General features: G+C 30.3%; 1 protein-coding gene across 1 annotated transcript; it reads left to right on the top strand.

The window, feature by feature from the left end:
- The first annotated feature begins 6,962 nt into the window (after nt 1–6,962).
- LOC148173399 (uncharacterized) lies at nt 6,963–7,471 on the top strand. The gene is made up of 3 exons (XM_088039931.1): nt 6,963–7,129; nt 7,175–7,285; nt 7,332–7,471. Exons 1-3 carry the CDS (start codon nt 7,075–7,077, stop codon nt 7,469–7,471), a joined length of 306 nt encoding a protein of 101 aa, XP_087896057.1. The 5' UTR covers nt 6,963–7,074.
- The last annotated feature ends 12,958 nt before the right edge of the window (nt 7,472–20,429 follow it).

Raw genomic sequence — 20,429 nt, 5'->3', positions numbered from 1 at the left:
TCCAAAATTTGTTTCTTTCGGTTTATAATTTTATAATTTGGCACGATTAATCGGCAAGTCTAAATTAGTATTTTGCCCAAATGTGATTGTTTTGGCGTTAAAATTCACAAAGCTATAAAATTTAATGAAAAAAAATGCAAAGTTTCGGTTCACTGCAGAATAAAAATTTCCAAAAATTGCCCCGTACGCTCTTGAATTTTGAAATTTGGCCCAGTTAATAAACAAATCTAAATTAGTAACATCCCTGTAAGTTAAACTGCCAGAGTTAAAGCCTTAACATCTATTTTCAAAAGATTCTGCTTCATACTTAAAATAAAAAAAATCGAAAATTTGTATCTTTTGGTCTATAATTTTGTAATTTGGCACAATTAATAGGCAAGTTTAAATTAGTAATTTGCCTAAGCTTGATTGTCTTTGCGTTAAAATTACCAGGGCTAGAAGATTTAATGAGAAAAATTACAAATTTTCGGTTCACTACAAAATAAAAATTGTTCAAAAATTGTCCCGTACGCTCTAGAATTTTGAAATTTGGCACAATTAATAAACAAGTTTAAATTAGTAACCTCCTCAAATTTCGTTAAAAAAGCGTTGAAATTGCCAGGGCCACAGCCACAACATATTTTTCGAAAAGTTTTTGGTTTTTGGCCTTAAATTAAAAAATTCCAAAACTTGTCTTTTTTGGTCTATAATTTTGCAATTTAGTACAATTAATAAGCAACTCTAAATTAGTAATCTCCCTAAATTTGATTACTTTGGCGTTAAAATTCCCATAACTAGAGAATTTAATGAAGAAATTTACGGTTTTCGGTTCATTTCATAATAAAAATTCCCAAAAATTTTTTCGTACGCTCTAGAATTTTGAAATTTGGCACAATTAATAGACAGGTCTACTTTAGTAACCCCCTCAAATTTATATAAAATAGCGTTAAAATTGCCAGAATTACAGGCGCTAAAGATAGAAGATTCTTTCGATTCTCTTTACCTATTGCAAGCATCTTTCGATTAACCAGCTTTTTGGATATTTTTGACAATTTGTTTTTATTAAAAAACATTTTTTTTTATATTTTTAGTTCTATTATTTAGATTTACTTTAGATTCGGCGTAATCTTTCTTAGATGATCTAAATTTTCTTATTTTTTTCAGACTAAAGAAAGTTGATTACATTGTAAAATGTAGGCAAGCATCTTTGCAACAATGCGCTCACCAGTGTCTAATCAAAACGTTGAAGCAACTCGAAGTAATCAAACAGACAAATCCAAAAGCCAATAAGAGGCAGACAAACTTGTGATTTTAGTAGTAAAAATCCACAAAATCGCCAACAACTGTGCAAGTAATAATTTTCTCCTGTTCGCTCCAACGGAATCCGAATTCCTCGTGTCGTTTTGACGAGCAAAGAAAACACCCGGAAACTCCTTAATAACTTTGCTTTTCTTATATCAGCCGCAAATGAATTTTTGTTTTTGTTATGAACAAGTTGCGTCTTCATTAAATTTTCATGCGAGGAATCGTTAATTCCCGTAAAGAAGAAATTCGAGTCATTCTAAATAAATCAATCTTCGTGAGATGCGGAACTGCCACGTAAATCTAATCTAATGAAGATGTGTTTATGCAAGAGACGTGAAAAGTGCCCCGAGACCGGCCATCAAATTAGCAGTTAATAAACCCCCATAATTTTCTAGTCTAGTTGTGTGGCAACGACTTCCCACAACAAGAACTGGCACACAATAGTGGAGACCTTGAAGGTAAATTAGGTGGGCATTGTATTAGCTACAGCCAATTTCTGATTACGATTAATGCGAGTCGCGGTGCTAAAAATAGCTCTTTCATTATTGTTTTACCTCCGGAATTTATGAGTGGCCGATGGCATCGAAGAAATTACCCTCACTGTTAAACAGTCCGGATTAACGCCAATTACACGAAAGCTCTTCGGTGATTTATGAAATTTCGACCCAACTTTCATAACACTGTTAAGAACATGAAGTTTATTTAGTCTTTGATCAAATTGCATCAAGTTTCCACCTGAGCGCCTCCACGTCCATGTTAATGGTAAAGATGATCTAGTGTAGCCTCACAGCTGCTACATATTTATGGTTTTATGCAAATGCGCCCTTAATTGCACCACAATGCGCACGGATTCATCGTACTTTGTTGGAGGACTTTTTGCAAATTTTCGTCTTGGGGGTTGGGACGTGCTGGCACTAATCCAGGAGGATTTACAACGGAATTGTTTAATTACAAGTGGAGCTCCGGTTTGTGTGATCGGCATAGTTTCGATAATGGGTGTGATCAGCTTGTATAAATCAAAATCAATTATTTTATGCCCAAGTGGATATAATTTTGAATATTGATGAGCTACACGGGCAGGTTCAATTATTACGATGATTTTGATAACTGATGTTGCAATTAATAAGCGAGTCTAAATTAGTAGCCTAAATTTGATTCCTTTGGCGTTAAAATTCCCAGAACTAGAAGATTTAATAAAAAAAAAATGTAAATTTTCAGTTTACTCTAGAATAAACATTTACAAAAATTGTCTCGTTTCCTCTAGAATTTTGAAATTTGGTACAGTTAATAACCAAGTCTTAATTAGTAACCTCTCAAAATTTAGTTAAAATGGCATTGAAATTACCAAATCTTACCAAAAATTACCAAAAAAATTTCTTTCAAATAAAAAATTCCAAAATTTGTCTCTTTTGGTTTATAATTTTGAAATTTGGCCCAATTAATAGTAACCTTCCCAAATTTTATTGTTTTAGCGTTAAAATTCAACAAAGCTAGAAAAGAAAATTAAATTAAATTTTTTAGAAATTTTCGGTTCACAACAGAATTAAAATTTCCAAAAATTGTCTCGTACGCTCTAAAATTTTGAAATTTGGCTCACTTAATAAACAAGTCTAAATTAGTAACCTCTGCAAATTTGGTTAAAGTGGTGTTGAAACTGCCAGAGCTACAGCCCTCAACATATTTTTTCAAAAGTTTTTGGTTCAGCCTTAAAATAAAAAAAAACTAAAATTTGTGTTTTTTGGTCAATCATTTTGAAGTTAGGCCCAATTAATAGTAGCCGCTCCAAATTTTGTTGTTTTGACGTTAAAATTTACAGAACTAGAAAATTTAATTAAAATTTTTACAAATTTTCGTTTCACTGCTGAATTAAAATTTCCAAAAATTTTCTCGTTTCCTCTAGAATTTTGAAATTTGGTACAGTTAATAACCAAGTCTTAATTAGTAACCTCTTAAAATTTAGTTAAAATGGCGTTGAAATTACCAAATCTTACCAAAAATTACCAAAAAAAATATCTTTAAAATAAAAAATTCCAAAATTTGTCTCTTTTGGTCTATAATTTTGAAATTTGCCCCAATTAATAGTAACCTTCCCAAATTTTATTGTTTTGGCGTTGACTTTCAACAAAGCTAGAAAATTAAATTTAAATTTTAGAAATTTTCGGTTCACAACAGAATTAAAATTTCCAAAAATTGTCTCGTACGCTCTAAAATTTTGAAATTTGGCTCACTTAATAAACAAGTCTAAATTAGTAACCTTTGCAAATTTAGTTAAAGTGGTGTTGAAACTGCCAGAGCTACAGCCCTCAATATATTTTTTCAAAAGTTTTTGGTTCAGCCTTAAAATAAAAAAAATCTAAAATTTGTGTCTTTTGGTCAATCATTTTGAAGTTAGGCCCAATTAATAGTAGCCTCTCCAAATTTTGTTGTTTTGACGTTAACATTTACAGAACTAGAAAATTTAATTAAAATTTTTACAAATTTTCGTTTGACTGCTGAATTAAAATTTCCAAAAATTTTCTCGTTTCCTCTAGAATTTTGAAATTTGGTACAGTTAATAACCAAGTCTAAATTAGTAACCTTCGCAAATTTAGTTAATATGGTGTTGAAATTGCCAGAGTTACAGCCCTCAACATATTTTTTCAAAAGTTTTCGGTTCAGCCTTAAAATTAAAAATTCCAAAATTTGTCTCTTTCGATCTATAATTTTGCAATTTAGTACGATTAAAAAGCGAGTAACATCCCTAAATTTGATTGTTTTGACGTTAAAATTTACAGAGCCACCAAAGTTATTAAAAAATCTACAGATTTTCGGTTCACTACAAAATAAAAATTTCCAAAAATTGCCTCGTTTGCTCTAGAATTTTGAAATTTGGCTTAGTTAATAAACAAGCCTAAATTAGTAACCTTCTCAAATTTGATTGCTTCGGCGTTAAAATTCACAGAACTAAAAAATTGAATGAAATAAATTGCAAATTTTTGGTTCACTACAGAACAAAAATTCCCAAAAATTGTCTAGTACGTTCTAAAATTTTGGAATTTCAGGTCTAATTTAGAAATCTCTCCAAATTTAGATAAAATGGCGTAGAATTTGTCAGAATTACAGACCTTAAAAAAGAAGATTTATTTGTTTTTCTTTACGTGAATATAATTTTAATTATTGTTGAGCTACACGGGCAGATCCAATAATTACGATGATTTTGATTTTGATAATTGATGTTATCTGCAAATTGCCAGACTTCCGTTAGAAAAATGTCCTTTTCGCTCTTATAAATTTTTCCTTCGCATTTGCATATTTGCACGCAAGCAAGGTAAGCTGTATCTAACTCTTGGAGATTAATGTCCGGATAGCTTGTCTCTCAGATAACGTCTCCGATCCAGAACAAAGCGTCCAATTATCTCCATTTGCTTCAAATCCCACCCATATAATTTTAGGTAGTTAAATGATACCACCACACGCGATAATAAATCTAACATTCCCTGCATTGTCCTCTTCTTTTTACCCAAGCTTTCATAGAGCAGAAATTGGAGAGATCATCGATATAAGACGACCGGAGAAATACGAGAAACAATTTAGATGGAGACCTTTGTCCGGGGCCACTTGAGGATAACCAGATCCAATTTAATCAAGAGTATCAAGCACCTCCTGAATTTGCATCCCACTGAGAAATTGGGTAATCATTTCACTGCTCTTGCAACAAAAAAAAGCGATTCGTTGTACGACCTCCGCTGCGGTGATAAATCGGCGGGTTATCACCGTCATATTAATTTTGATGAGCTTGTTTTACACGAGGCATCAACCTATTTATGACCTCGTATTTCAAGGGAAGGCATAAAATGTAAATGCGGGTTTGTCACTGAAGGTTTTAGACACATCAAAGTATCTAAAAATGTTGGGACATCGGTTTAGGTTTGTCCAGAGGCGGATTAAGCGCGATTTGGATGGCTTTCTTCGTTTTGTTTAAGTTCTCTAGATTTGCTTTATTAATTTGTTTTTTTTAAACTCCATTAATTGTAAATTTCGGTTAGATATTTTTTACATTCTTGATCTGAAATTATCTGATTCTTAACAATTTTCGGAGTGTTTAGCATTTTTAGGATGCTCCAGGATTCCCTGAAATCCTATGGGATACTATATAATTTTATTCTGGAATTTAGTGATATTCTGTTTTTTTTTCATCGCGAATTTCTAACAATCTTTAAAGAATCTTCTGGGAGTCGACATTCTGCGGAATCTTATAACTTTTTGATATTTTGTAAAGTTAAATTCGATCATTTTAAGATCCTACAGAATTTTCTGGGATTTAACTAATGGAAATTTTTAAGGATTTTTTGAAACCTTTTAAGGTCCTTTTTAAGATTCTAGTTTCCTAAAAATTTGTAATTTTTGCTTATTAACTGCAGTAAATTTGAAAAAAAATGGAAATAATATGTTATGGTACTGATTTATCAAATATTTTTATTTTTTAAAAAATATATAATTTTAGGCTTACACTGTTGAATTTTTGCTCATTTAACAAATAACTTTAGCTTATCAAGTGTGGCAAATATCAAAAAAGAAGACCCTAAAATGCCGGAGCAATAGCGGATAAATAATAATAAAATAATAATAAACAGTAAAATAAAAAAAAAGAATAACAAAATTTTCTAAAATTTTCATTTTTTGCTCAGATAAAAAACAGACCAAACTTATTAAATATACCAAATTTCGATGATAAAGAACAACAATTACCAAAGATATTGAAGTAAAGAATAATAGTAGAAATTTTGTGTTCTTGAAACTTAAATTTTTTTAAAATTGTCAATTTTGTGCCCATAAATTTGAATTTTTTCCAAATTAAAATCTAATTCAAGCTTAGTAATTGCACCAAATTTCAAAGAAATAGATTTACTGGAGGTTTACTGGAGTTATGGTACTCAGAAAAATAAATAAAAAAATTGTAGGTATTTTTTAATAAAATTTTCTAAAATCTGCAATTTAGGATCAAAAATTTTAATTTTTGCTCAAGTGAGAAACATATTAAGTGTTTATATTAAGCAAAAAACCATCAAGACATCAAAGTGAAGAAAATTAATGGAAATTTCGTCTTCTTGAAAACTTAAAATTTTCTAAAATTGGCAATTTTGTGTCTATGATTTTGAATTTTTTCAAAATTAAAAACCAACTGAAGCTAACTTATGGCACTCAAATATCAATACAAAAATTTTAGGTATTTTTTTTATTTTGGGTCTATAATTTTTTTTTCTTCACATAAAAAGCAGCTTAAACCTATTAAACGTACAAAATTTTAAAGATGACAAAAATTATTGGAAATTTTAGATTATTTCAAATTTCAGAAAATCTTCAATTTTGGCTCCATAGTTTTAATTTTTGGCCCACATAAGAAACATCTCGTGCTTGCTAAGTATACCAAAGGAGCCTTTGCGGGGCCCTCCTTCACCCGCCCCTGCTTTTGTTTGTTTTGAAAAACATTAATTTACGACCTGAGTGCGCAATGAATCTTCTAGCTGTGCTCTGAAATTAAAAATTTTGTTAATTAACTTTTTGCAGCAGAACTAGATGTAATCAAATTTATTGTCGCCCGCTGTGAAAACACAGCCAAGTTTATTTAATTAACACTAAACGCGCATTTCTCGAAATTATAAAAATTTAATTAAGGTTGCATCGGTTCACCGCAATTGATTTTAGGAAACCCATAACATGCCCAATTGCGGCAATTGAATTCCGCGGAATTTCAATTTACATATCGTTACAACCTATATATAGCCTTCTTTAAAGCAGTCACTATCCAACATGCATCCTTCGACAATTTTATCAGCTTTAGTTTTTTGCTTCTTGGCACAAGAACGTGAGCGCTTTCTCAATTTCCTTCTTTTTGTAACGTTATTTTTAGTTCACGCCGTCAAATACTGCTACCAGCGACAATGTGATCCTTGCAAAACTCAAATCGAAATCTGTGAAGATCCGCATTCTCTTTGTGCCTCCATGGCCGCCGGAAATTCAGGTATTAATTCCTCTAAACGTTTGGATTTTTAATAGTTTTTCCGAAGTTACCAAAACTTGTGTGGGCACTGCTAATATCACCATCTGGATCCAGAAATGCCAACTTTACGCACCTGAAGGCGCCTGTTATTTGTGCAACGAAGATTTGTGTAATTTCGAGGATTTAATAAAAATGAACCTGAATTAAAATCTGTTATGTTGCGTGAACACAAACAAAGAAAACGGTTAAAGTTAAGAATAATGATTAAGAAAAAAGGACGCGTGAGAACTGGGACATTCAAATAATGCGCTAAAAAAGCGCAATGTGGAACTATAAAGATGGCAATTAGTAATTACCCGCGCTTTACATCCCTTTAACGAGCCGTTTTATAGTTTTTCAATAAAAGAAGGCTAAATCGAGTTAATCTCTTCTTTACGTTTATTACCGGCTGTTTATAATAATGTACTAAACGTGGAGTTCCCAGGGAAATATTTCTCATTACTCAAGAAAAACGGCCAAGTCTGTCAATATTTCCAACATCTTTTAGAACGTACGAGAGCACGGAAAGACAAATTAAATAACTTTATAAAGAACACAGATTCCAGAACTTCCATATTCCCTATCGAGTTATTCCAAACATTCGTTCGAAAAAGGTATAATTTCGAATTTGCCGTGAAATTTGATTTGGCGAAAAGGTGATTATTTTGCGAGAACGTATGTGGAATTGGGAAAAAATCAATCGTCGCGATTGAAAACGCGGATTTCTAATTAAAATAGTAATGAAGTGTAAAAGGGACGAAACAAAACCGGGATAAAATTTGAAATTAATAGCTTTACTAAAGTGGAAAATTAAGTGCATTGTTCGGCCTCTTTGTAAAACCAGTCGCAGCGACTACGGATTGAAAAATGAAGAAAAAAGGAAGGGAGGCGATAATTACTGCTTCGCGGCCCAGTTGTCGCATTATTCATTTATTTCGGAAAAAAGACAATTAACACGTTTTTGTAGTTTGGGGTTCCAGAGTTGTACGAAATTCTAGGATTTTTTAGGATACTTCTGGATGGATTTGCCGGCATTCATTAATTTTTTGGATTTTTGCAGAGTCCTATTAGATGCTTCAAGATTCTGAATTCTTTACCGAATTTTCCAAGATACTCGTTTAAATTTCCTTTAAATTCCCTGACATTACTCGAGACTCTTCAAAAATGTCCAAAATTTCAATATTTTCTGCCGGATTCTTCCAGATTTTTTCAGGATATACCAGATATTCTTTTTAGATTATCTAGGATTTCTTAGGATTTTTCCTAGAATTTTTTAAAAATTTTTATTTTTTAGGAGGAAGATCCTGGGACTTTCCAAGATAATTTAGAATCCCAAAAACGCTTTGAAAATCCTCTGAATTTTCTACATTCTTTAAGTTCTTTCTTTAAGTCTTTAATATATTAGAGACTCATTAATACTGGCATGATTTCAGAATCTGTTAAAAATAGTTCTAAAAATCGGTCGTTGCTTTTTTATTTTCTTATCTATCCGAAACTTTGATTGACCATAACTCAGTTATTTGTTGTTGGATCTGAATTTTAATCTCAGATTTGGAATTTGCGAAAAATTCTGCGTACACTCTGTATAATAACTCAAATTTACTCCAAAAATAAGCGAGATATCGATATCAGTACTTTCGCATAGTTTTAGTCATGAATTTTGAATGAAAGACACCAACTTTTGACGTTCAAATAGTCTTGAATTTTTCAGCTAAAAAATTGCGAGAAAAACTATGACGAAAACCAATTCAAGAATTTTCCAAAATTTTTAAGGCAATTCCAGGATTTTTTTACACTCTCAGATTTCTTAATTTCTTCAGATTTTTTAGTCACAGGAATCTGCAGAAATGTTTATTATAAGAATCCTAAAAAATCTAAGAAAGTTTTGAGACCTTAAGGAATGCAGGTATAGAATTCTTTTTTTTATTCTAACTTCCGGAGATGCTTTGATATTCCCAGATTTTCTAAAATTCTTCGGATCTCAAATTTTTTCTAATTTTAATAATAATAATAATAATAATAATATTCTTTATTTCCAAAAAACATCAAGTCTAGAGGAACAGTACAAAATAATTATAAAAAATATATTTAATGTAAATTTAATGCTCAAATAAAATAAAAATTAATTTTCTGGGCTTGTAGAATTAATTCCTTGCCTTCTGTGCATTTTTTATTCTTTGGATGTTAGATTCTGAGATTCACTATTTTTCTAAATTTTTTATAGAATGATTCTGGATCCATTTAAATTCACTGAAATTGTGAATTTTTTGAGTTTTTGTAAGATTTATCATTTCTTAGTTTCAAGATTGCGTCGAAATCTGAATTTTCTGTTGGAGTTTTCATCAGCAGATTCGGAACTTTTCAGGATTTTCTTAGAGGCTGCAATTGCCAAGATATTCTAGAACAGTCCAAGAATTAGCACTCTTTTATTTTTTTGCCTTTTTGATTTTTAAATTCTTCTAATTTTGACCTTAAGATTCAAAAGTTCTTTAGCCTTTTTACCAATAGTCCAGAATCCTTTTAAATTTCCTGGAAGGTAGGATTTTTCTAAATATTTAAGAGTTTTTTAAAATTTCGTAAAATTATTCAGCAATTTTCTCAACGATTTTCAGACTTCATAAAACACATTTTTTATTCTCCGATTTCTTCGAATCCTTGAAGTGTTCCATTTAGCCGCTTTCACAGTTTATTAAGGACTTGTTTAGGTAGTTCTCGGGATTTTCCATCACTCCATTTACCGCATTATTAATTTATTGCAGCCAAAAAGACGATTAACACATTACCGCGGCTATTTTTGTCCTGAAAAATGCACAAGATCTCTGTTAGAAAATTACAGTTCGTTGCGGTTTCTCGGCCTTGCAATTACATCAGTTCTATTAAAGATTTCTAGGGAATAAAAGAAACTTTTGTTGCAACCGAAACGGTACAAAATTCCTTACAAATTAATAAAACACGTGCACTATATGACGCAAACGCCGGGAAAATCGCACTTTCCCATCGATTTTTCGTCCGGTGCAGTGTATTCAATTAATGGTTTTCAGAGATAGTTACTTTTACGAAGCTTTCAATGTATCTAGCGGTAATAAGTGAGTGTTTAATTAAAAAAAATACCCCAATTATTTAAATTATTTCAAATTATAGATTTTGGCTCTCACGCTAGTCGAATTTTGACTATTATCAACAGTTATTTGAAACGTACAAGAAAACAGTTGTTTGTTTTTGCGCCTCTTATGATTCGGTATTAGCCGTTATTATATTTTTCCACTTTATCACGCTTTTCGTACGTAATTGCCGAGATTTGCATAATTGGAGGCAATGAGCTAATGAGAACAACAAGTCTAAATCCCTAAAAACTCCTCAACGTGCTTAATATTCTTTGCGTGCGAAAATATCGTATTAAAATTTTAATATTCCTACAGCTACGCCCACAGGAAGGCATCTGGAATTGAAGAGTTCTTAGAGATGTTTGATTAGCATGTTAAATACAAAAAGTAGGTAAAAGCATTTCAGCTCATTTTTGAGTGGTGAGGTCACCCAGCGCCTAACATATGCGAGCCGAGAAACACTTTTTTTTTCAAGAGATGTTTTTGCCGAGAGCTTGGAAATGTTTACTTTTTCGCACATATTTCAGTTTTTAATTAAAATGTTAGCATGGGATCACGACTTTGCGTGACGCGAAAAATACCACACTTGATGCTAATAACAGTAGTCGATAAATTTTGGGCAAAATTTAATTTGTACTGTAGCTGTCGAAAAATCATTTGTACTGTAAAAAGAAAAATCGTTGCGCAGGAGAAACTAAAAAAATGAGTTTTTGAGAAGATCTGCGAATCCGGATCTGATGAAGCTAAACGGAGTTCAGTGTCGTACTTCCTGAAATTTCACATTCGTCAAAGTGTCATTTGCTTTTGACGAAACTAAATTTTCGACTTTCGGAAAATCTAAGAACAAATTCTTAACTAAAAATTCGTGAGAAAAACGATGGCGAAAACCGTCTTATTCGATTTCTCGTAGTTTCTGAGATATTTAGCATAATTTGTTTTGAACAGTCAAAAAATAAAAATTCTGGCGGCTTTGGATTCAGCGTGACATTCTGCGTGAAATGAGCTTAAATTTGTTGAGTTTGCTTAATAACTAAACGAGGCATTGATCAAAAACTGTTTCGAACACGTCATTTTGGGGTGATTTTCAATCAAAGTGTTCAAAATGAAAACGACGTTTAATAGTTTTGAATTATACATCATTCGAAAGAGGAGCTCAAAGTCTATTTAGCGGCCAAATTTGAGATCTATCGGACAAGTAGTTTACGAGCTAAGGCCAAAAATAAAAAAAAATTAAAAATTTTCATCGTTTGAGTCGGATTTTTTGAGAACATTTTCTAACGTAAAATGAGCCGAGAAAAAGAATGGCGCAAACCGCATCTCAATATCTCAAATAGTTTCTGAGATATTTAACTTCAAAAATTGCGAAAAATGAGGAAAAATGAAAATCAACTTTCCAAAACTTTGATCGGCCATAACTCAGTTATTTGTTGTCGGATCTGAATTTAAATCCCAGATTTGGAATCTGCGGAAAATTCTGCGTACACTGATGTATAATAATAAGTTTACTCTAAGAAATTAACGAGATATCAATATCAGAAATTTGGCATAGTTTTAGTCCTAAATTTTTGCGAAAATTTGCAAATTTCGACTGTAGAAAAATCAAAGAACTTTTTTTTATGTAAAAAATCGAAAGAAAAACGATGGTGCAAACCGCATCTCAATATCTGAAATAGTTTCCGAAATATCCAGCACGAATTGTTTTGAACCTTCAAAAATTTGGCCCTCTGGCGGCAACCCAAAATTTCAAAGGGCCATAACTCGGTTATTTGTTGACAAAAATTTAAAATATTTCATGTTTTTGGATTCAGCGTGATATTCTGCGTAAAATGAGACCCAAATTTGTTGAGTTTGCTTAATAAATAAGCGAGGTATTGATCAAAAACTGTTTTGAAAACATCATTTTAAAGTGATTTTAAATCAATTAAATTATACATCAATCGAAAGAGGAACTCAAAGTCTATCTACTGGCCAAATTTGAGATCTATCAAACAAATAGTTTACGAGCTATGGCCAAAAATAAAAAAAAATAAAAATTTTCATCGTTTGAGTCGTTTTTTTTTCACGAAAAATCGACTATCAAATTTTGGGCTCTTGAGAACATTTTCTAACGTAAAATGAGCCGAGAAAAAGAATGGCGCAAACCGCATCTCAATATCTCAAACAGTTTCCGAGATATTTAACTTTAAAAATTGCGAAAAATGAGGAAAAATGAAAATCAACTTTCCAAAACTTTGATCGGCCATAACTCAGTTATTTGTTGTCGGATCTGAATTTAAATCCCAGATTTGGAATCTGCGGAAAATTCTGCGTACACTGATGTATAATAACTTAAGTTTACTCTCAAAAATTAACGAGATATCGATATCAGAAATTTGGCATAGTTTTAGTCATAAATTTTTGCGAAAATTTGCAAATTTCGACTGTAGAAAAATCAAAGAACTTTTTCGTATGTAAAAAATCGAAAGAAAAACGATGGTGCAAACCGCATTTCAATATCTGAAATAGTTTCCGAAATATCCAGCACGAATTGTTTTGAACCTTCAAAAATTTGGCCCTCTGGCGGCAACCCAAAATTTCAAAGGGCCATAACTCGGTTATTTGTTGACAAAAATTTAAAATATTTCATGTTTTTGGATTCAGCGTGACATTCTGCGTAAAATGAGACCCAAATTTGTTGAGTTTGCTTAATAAATAAACGTGGTATTGATCTAAAACTGTTTTGAAAACGTCATTTTTGTGTAATTTTTAATCAAAGTTTTCAAATTGAAAACGACGTTTAATAGTTTTGAATTAGACATCAGTCGAAAGAGGAGCTCAAAGTCTACCTAGCGGCCAAATTTGAGATTTATCGGACAAATAGTTTACGAGCTACGGCCAAAAATAAAAAAAATGAAAAAAATTGAGTCGGTTTTTTTTTCGCGAAAAATCGGCTTTTGAATTTTGGGCTTTTGAAGTCATTTTCTAACGTAAAATGAGCCGAGAAAAAGAATGGTGCAAAACGCATCTCAAAATCTCAAATAGTTTCCGAGATATTTAACTTTAAAAATTACGAAAAATAAAAATCAACTTTCCGAAACTTTGATCAGTCATAACTCAGTTATTTGTTGTCGGATCTGAATTTAAATCCCAGATTTGGAATCTGCGGAAAAGTCTGCGTACACTGATGTAAATAACTCAAGTTTACTCAAAAAAACAGGCGAGATATCGATATCAGAAATTTGGCATAGTTTTACTCGTAATTTAAACACATTTTTGAAAGATTTTTTCTGATAGTAAAGCACTTCAAAATATCGGGAGATTTAAAGAGTTTTAAGCGTCATTACAACCTCCGGTATCTTGATGGAACCTTGCACTCCAAACTAATGGCATTCATTGATTTCCTCGCCATCTGATACAATTAAAAATGTAACTGAATGCCCTAGTTTTAATTGAAAAAATGAAAAGCGCACACATCTGTTTTGTTGTCTCAAGTCGCAAGCTGTTACTTTAATAACTAAAATTTCATTACTAAAATGGAACGGCGTTTTCTCGAAAAAAAAACATTTTTAATTTGGAAAGACACAAAAATCGATTGTTTCCTTTAACCTAGGGACAGGTCTTATCTGGAGAAGACAGCTCCGGAGTTACTCGACTGTATCGGAATGGATCGCTAAAATAATACACTAAAAGAAAAGAAAAATAAGGGTATAAGAATAGAGTGGGATAAATGCGTCGGAAAAGCCGATAATTATACTTTGCTTGTGTTTTTCCAGCAAGGAAATATTGGTAAATGATTTCAAAACATTGTTATTGAACTAAACTGTTATCCTGGGAGATGAATGGGTCTCACGATGGGAGAATTACGAATAATGTGAATAGGAGATAGATAACAAGCCAAGATACACACCTAAGATACAGTTGGTCGAGGGCAAAGGTGAGATCAGCGGTGCTGTAAATATTGTTATGAGGTATGCACAAATATACACTTATCGATGAATTTGCTATTATTTAAACAACTGTAAAGTATTGTGTGCACTTTCATAACGGGCGATGAGTACTCAGGGGACAATTTTTTCCTAATTTCCGCGAAATTTTTAGTTATATAAATACATCAAAGCTTTCTATTCCGTTTGATTTGGATTATAGATATCACGTTGCATTTTCACCAAACCATTTTTGTTCCGTCACTTCCAAACTCGTCATTCATAAATCATTTCCTCTATGACTGGTGATCCCATAACGTCAGTTATTGAGTTAATCGCCACACTTACACGGACTTCCGCTCTGAATGAATAATAAAATAATCATACATTGTTGCATATCAATGAATTTTCTCCATTTTTTCGCTCTTCAATCGCTATATTCAGATCATTTTTCCTATTCCAGATGCCCACGATTCAAGATGTACCGTTCAGTTCTGTAAAAGGATGAAGAGCGTAGGCGCAAGACCGTGTCATTAGGTCAAATTCACTTGTTAAAACAACGGACTTTTGTAATTATTTCGCTCACGATGCTACTCCACGGGAGGGCCTGTGAAAATTTTTGTATTTCGCGCCGCCACTGGAATTCAGATTCCAAGTACCTTATGGGATACTATCAGTAGTAATTTTATAATTTGCAACAATTAATAAACACAACCAAGGAAACAATTTTTTTTTATAAAATTTAGAAACATTTTGGTTCATCCTAAAAAGAAAAATTTCTAAAATCTGCGTCTTTTGATACAGAATTTTATAATTTGCTACAATTAATAAATGAGTTAAAAATAGTATCCTCTGCGAATTATTGTTTTAGCTCCAATACTACCAAAAATACAATTTTTTTTATAGAATATCAAAACTTTTTGGTTTGTCTTAAAAATAAAAATTTCTAAAATCTGTGTTTTTTGCTCTATATTTTTGAAATTTGCTGCAGTTAATAAATCAGTTAAAAGTAGTAACCTCTACAAATTTCATCTTTTACCGCTAACACAACCAAAGATACAATTTTTTTCATAAAATTTCGAAACTTTTTGGTTTGTCCTAAAAAAAATTCTAAAATCTACGTCTTTTGCTCTAAAATTTTATAATTTGCTACAATTAATAAATGAGTTAAAAGTACTAACCTCTCTAATTTTCATCATATTACCGCCAACACAACCAAGGAAACAATTTTTTTTTATAAAATTTTGAAACATTTTGGTTCATCCTAAAAAGAAAAATTTCTAAAATCTGCGTCTTTTGATACAGAATTTTATAATTTACTACAATTAATAAATGAGGTAAAAATAGTATCCTCTGCGAATTTCATTGTTTTAGCTCCAATACTACCAAAGATACTTTTTTTTTATAGAATATCAAAACTTTTTGGTTTGTCTTAAAAATAAAAATTTCTAAAATCTGTGTTTTTTCCTCTACATTTTTAAAATTTGCTGCAGTTAATAAATGAGTTAAAAGTAGTAACCTCTACAAATTTCATCTTTTTACCGCTAACACAACCAAAGATACAATTTTTTTCATAAAATTTCGAAACTTTTTGGTTTGTCCTAAAAAAAAATTCTAAAATCTACGTCTTTTGCTCTAAAATTTTATAATTTGCTACAATTAATAAATGAGTTAAAAGTAGTAACCTCTCTAATTGTCATCATATTACCGCCAACACAACCAAGGAAACAATTTTTTTTTATAAAATTTAGAAACATTTTGGTTCATCCTAAAAAGAAAAATTTCTAAAATCTGCGTCTTTTGATACAGAATTTTATAATTTGCTACAATTAATAAATGAGTTAAAAATAGTATCCTCCGCGAATTTCATTGTTTTAGCTCCAATACTACCAAAGATACAATTTTTTTTATAGAATATCAAAACTTTTTGGTTTGTCTTAAAAATAAAAATTTCTAAAATCTGTGTATTTTTGAAATTTGCTACAGTTAATAAATGAGTTAAAAGTAGTAACCTCTACAAATTTCATCTTTTTACCGCTAACACAACCAAAGATACAATTTTTTTCATAAAATTTCGAAACTTTTTGGTTTGTCCTAAAAAAAATTCTAAAATCTACGTCTTTTGCTTTAAAATTTTATAATTTGCTACAATTAATAAATGAGTTAAAAGTAGTAACCTCTCTAATTTTCATCATATTACCGCCAACACAACCAAGGAAACAATTTTTTTTTATAAAATTTTGAAACATTTTGGTTCGTCCTTAAAATAAAAATTTCTAAAATCTGCGTCTTTTGAGACAGAATTTTATAATTCGCTACAATTAATAAATAAGTTAAAAATAGTATCCTCTGCGAATTTTATTGTTTTAGCTCCAATACTACCAAAGATACAATTTTTTTTATAAAATATCAAAACTTTTTGGTTTGTCTTAAAAATAAAAATTTCTAAAATCTGTGTTTTTTGCTCTATATTTTTGAAATTTGCTGCAGTTAATAAATGAGTTAAAAGTAGTAACCTCTACAAATTTCATCTTTTTACCGCTAACACAACCAAAGATACAATTTTTTTCATAAAATTTCGAAACTTTTTGGTTTGTCCTAAAAAAAAATTCTAAAATTTACGTCTTTTGCTCTAAAATTTTATAATTTGCTACAATTAATAAATGAGTTAAAAGTACTAACCTCTCTAATTTTCATCATATTACCGCCAACACAACCAAGGAAACAATTTTTTTTTATAAAATTTAGAAACATTTTGGTTCATCCTAAAAAGAAAAATTTCTAAAATCTGCGTCTTTTGATACAGAATTTTATAATTTGCTACAATTAATAAATGAGTTAAAAATAGTATCCTCCGCGAATTTCATTGTTTTAGCTCCAATACTACCAAAGATACAATTTTTTTATAGAATATCAAAACTTTTTGGTTTGTCTTAAAAATAAAAATTTCTAAAATCTGTGTTTTTTGCTCTACATTTTTGAAATTTGCTACAGTTAATAAATGAGTTAAAAGTAGTAACCTCTACAAATTTCATTTTTTTACCGCTAACACAACCAAAGATACAATTTTTTTCATAAAATTTCGAAACTTTTTTTTGGTTTGTCCTAAAAAAAAATTCTAAAATCTACGTCTTTTGCTCTAAAATTTTATAATTTGCTACAATTAATAAATGAGTTAAAAGTACTAACCTCTCTAATTTTCATCATATTACCGCCAACACAACCAAGGAAACAATTTTTTTTTATAAAATTTAGAAACATTTTGGTTCATCCTAAAAAGAAAAATTTCTAAAATCTGCGTCTTTTGATACAGAATTTTATAATTCGCTACAATTAATAAATGAGTTAAAAATAGTATCCTCTGCGAATTTCATTGTTTTAGCTCCAATACTACCAAAGATACAATTTTTTTTATAGAATATCAAAACTTTTTGGTTTGTCTTAAAAATAAAAATTTCTAAAATCTGTGTATTTTTGAAATTTGCTACAGTTAATAAATGAGTTAAAAGTAGTAACCTCTACAAATTTCATCTTTTTACCGCTAACACAACCAAAGATACAATTTTTTTCATAAAATTTCGAAACTTTTTGGTTTGTCCTAAAAAAAATTCTAAAATCTACGTCTTTTGCTCTAAAATTTTATAATTTGCTACAATTAATAAATGAGTTAAAAGTAGTAACCTCTCTAATTTTCATCATATTACCGCCAACACAACCAAGGAAACAATTTTTTTTTATAAAATTTTGAAACATTTTGGTTCGTCCTTAAAATAAAAATTTCTAAAATCTGCGTCTTTTGAGACAGAATTTTATAATTCGCTACAATTAATAAATAAGTTAAAAATAGTATCCTCTGCGAATTTTATTGTTTTAGCTCCAATACTACCAAAGATACAATTTTTTTTATAAAATATCAAAACTTTTTGGTTTGTCTTAAAAATAAAAATTTCTAAAATCTGTGTTTTTTGCTCTATATTTTTGAAATTTGCTGCAGTTAATAAATGAGTTAAAAGTAGTAACCTCTACAAATTTCATCTTTTTACCGCTAACACAACCAAAGATACAATTTTTTTCATAAAATTTCGAAACTTTTTGGTTTGTCCTAAAAAAAAATTCTAAAATTTACGTCTTTTGCTCTAAAATTTTATAATTTGCTACAATTAATAAATGAGTTAAAAGTACTAACCTCTCTAATTTTCATCATATTACCGCCAACACAACCAAGGAAACAATTTTTTTTTATAAAATTTAGAAACATTTTGGTTCATCCTAAAAAGAAAAATTTCTAAAATCTGCGTCTTTTGATACAGAATTTTATAATTTGCTACAATTAATAAATGAGTTAAAAATAGTATCCTCCGCGAATTTCATTGTTTTAGCTCCAATACTACCAAAGATACAATTTTTTTATAGAATATCAAAACTTTTTGGTTTGTCTTAAAAATAAAAATTTCTAAAATCTGTGTTTTTTGCTCTACATTTTTGAAATTTGCTACAGTTAATAAATGAGTTAAAAGTAGTAACCTCTACAAATTTAATTTTTTTACCGCGAACACAACCAAAGATACAATTTTTTTCATAAAATTTCGAAACTTTTTGGTTTGTCCTAAAAAAAAATTCTAAAATCTACGTCTTTTGCTCTAGAATTTTATAATTTGCTACAATTAATAAATGAGTTAATAGTGCTAACCTCTCTAATTTTCATCATATTACCGCCAACACAACCAAGGAAACAATTTTTTTTTATAAAATTTAGAAACATTTTGGTTCATCCTAAAAAGAAAAATTTCTAAAATCTGCGTCTTTTGATACAGAATTTTATAATTTGCTACAATTAATAAATGAGTTAAAAATAGTATCCTCCGCGAATTTCATTGTTTTAGCTCCAATACTACCAAAGATACAATTTTTTTTATAGAATATCAAAACTTTTTGGTTTGTCTTAAAAATAAAAATTTCTAAAATCTGTGTATTTTTGAAATTTGCTACAGTTAATAAATGAGTTAAAAGTAGTAACCTCTACAAATTTCATCTTTTTACCGCTAACACAACCAAAGATACAATTTTTTTCATAAAATTTCGAAACTTTTTGGTTTGTCCTAAAAAAAAATTCTAAAATCTACGTCTTTTGCTCTAGAATTTTATAATTTGCTACAATTAATAAATGAGTTAAAAGTACTAACCTCTCTAATTTTATCATATTACCGCCAACACAACCAAGGAAACAATTTTTTTTTATAAAATTTTGAAACATTTTAGTTCGTCCTTAAAATAAAAATTTCGAAAATCTGCGTCTTTTGAGACAGAATTTTATAATTCGCTACAGTTTAAAAAAGGGCTTTAAAAAGTAACGTCACTAAATTTCATCTCATTATTGCCAACACAACTAAGCCTACAATTTTTTATACAATTTTGAAATTAATCTGCTTTCTTCAAATGTACTAATTTTTGTACGTTGCATTGGTAACGAAGCTATTAACGCATCCGATGCGAAAATGCGCTGCCAATGCAAACAAAACGAATGCAGAAATAGATCGTCTACCATAGAAAAAAAATAGAGAATTGATTTTAAGATCGAAAAAGGGAGTTTTTAATCCTGTTTTTCCTAATTTTTGCTTATCAAATAGAATTTTCGTTAAAAAAAGCTATTAACGTAATTTGTGGATAATCTCAAATGGGTTTAAATGTCATATAGATTGCCATTAAAATCCTGATTTGTTAATGCTTACCCGGCATATCTATGGCAGTATTGATTTTAAAATTGCAAAAACAGTCGCAAAAATAGTTTCAAATAAAAGAGTCAATTTACCAATGAAATTATTGTTTACTTGTTATTATTGAACTAAATCCATCAAAGCTTTGTATCCTGTTTCATTTGTATTATCGGCCTGTAAAGATTTTAGTATTTTGCGCCGCCACTGGAATTTAGATTCCAAGTGACACCACTAGCCTAGTTGGACGTCCTGCATTCGGACCTTATGGGACACTATCGGTCGTAATTAACCCATTGATCGTTAAATTTGCGTAGGAATGTGGTGGGATCGCTGTGTAATGTCAGCAATTGCTAGAATTCCACATAGCCAAGTGAATCGCGCCCGGTATTCAAACAATTATTTACTT

The sequence above is a fragment of the Gnatocerus cornutus genome, chromosome 6 (assembly GCF_029298725.1).
Source record: "Gnatocerus cornutus isolate USDA-ARS CGAHR chromosome 6, icGnaCorn1.1, whole genome shotgun sequence".
NCBI classification, from domain to species: Eukaryota; Metazoa; Arthropoda; class Insecta; order Coleoptera; family Tenebrionidae; genus Gnatocerus; species Gnatocerus cornutus.
Note: the sequence above shows the minus strand (reverse complement) of the source record. Positions and strands in the feature narration are given on the sequence as shown.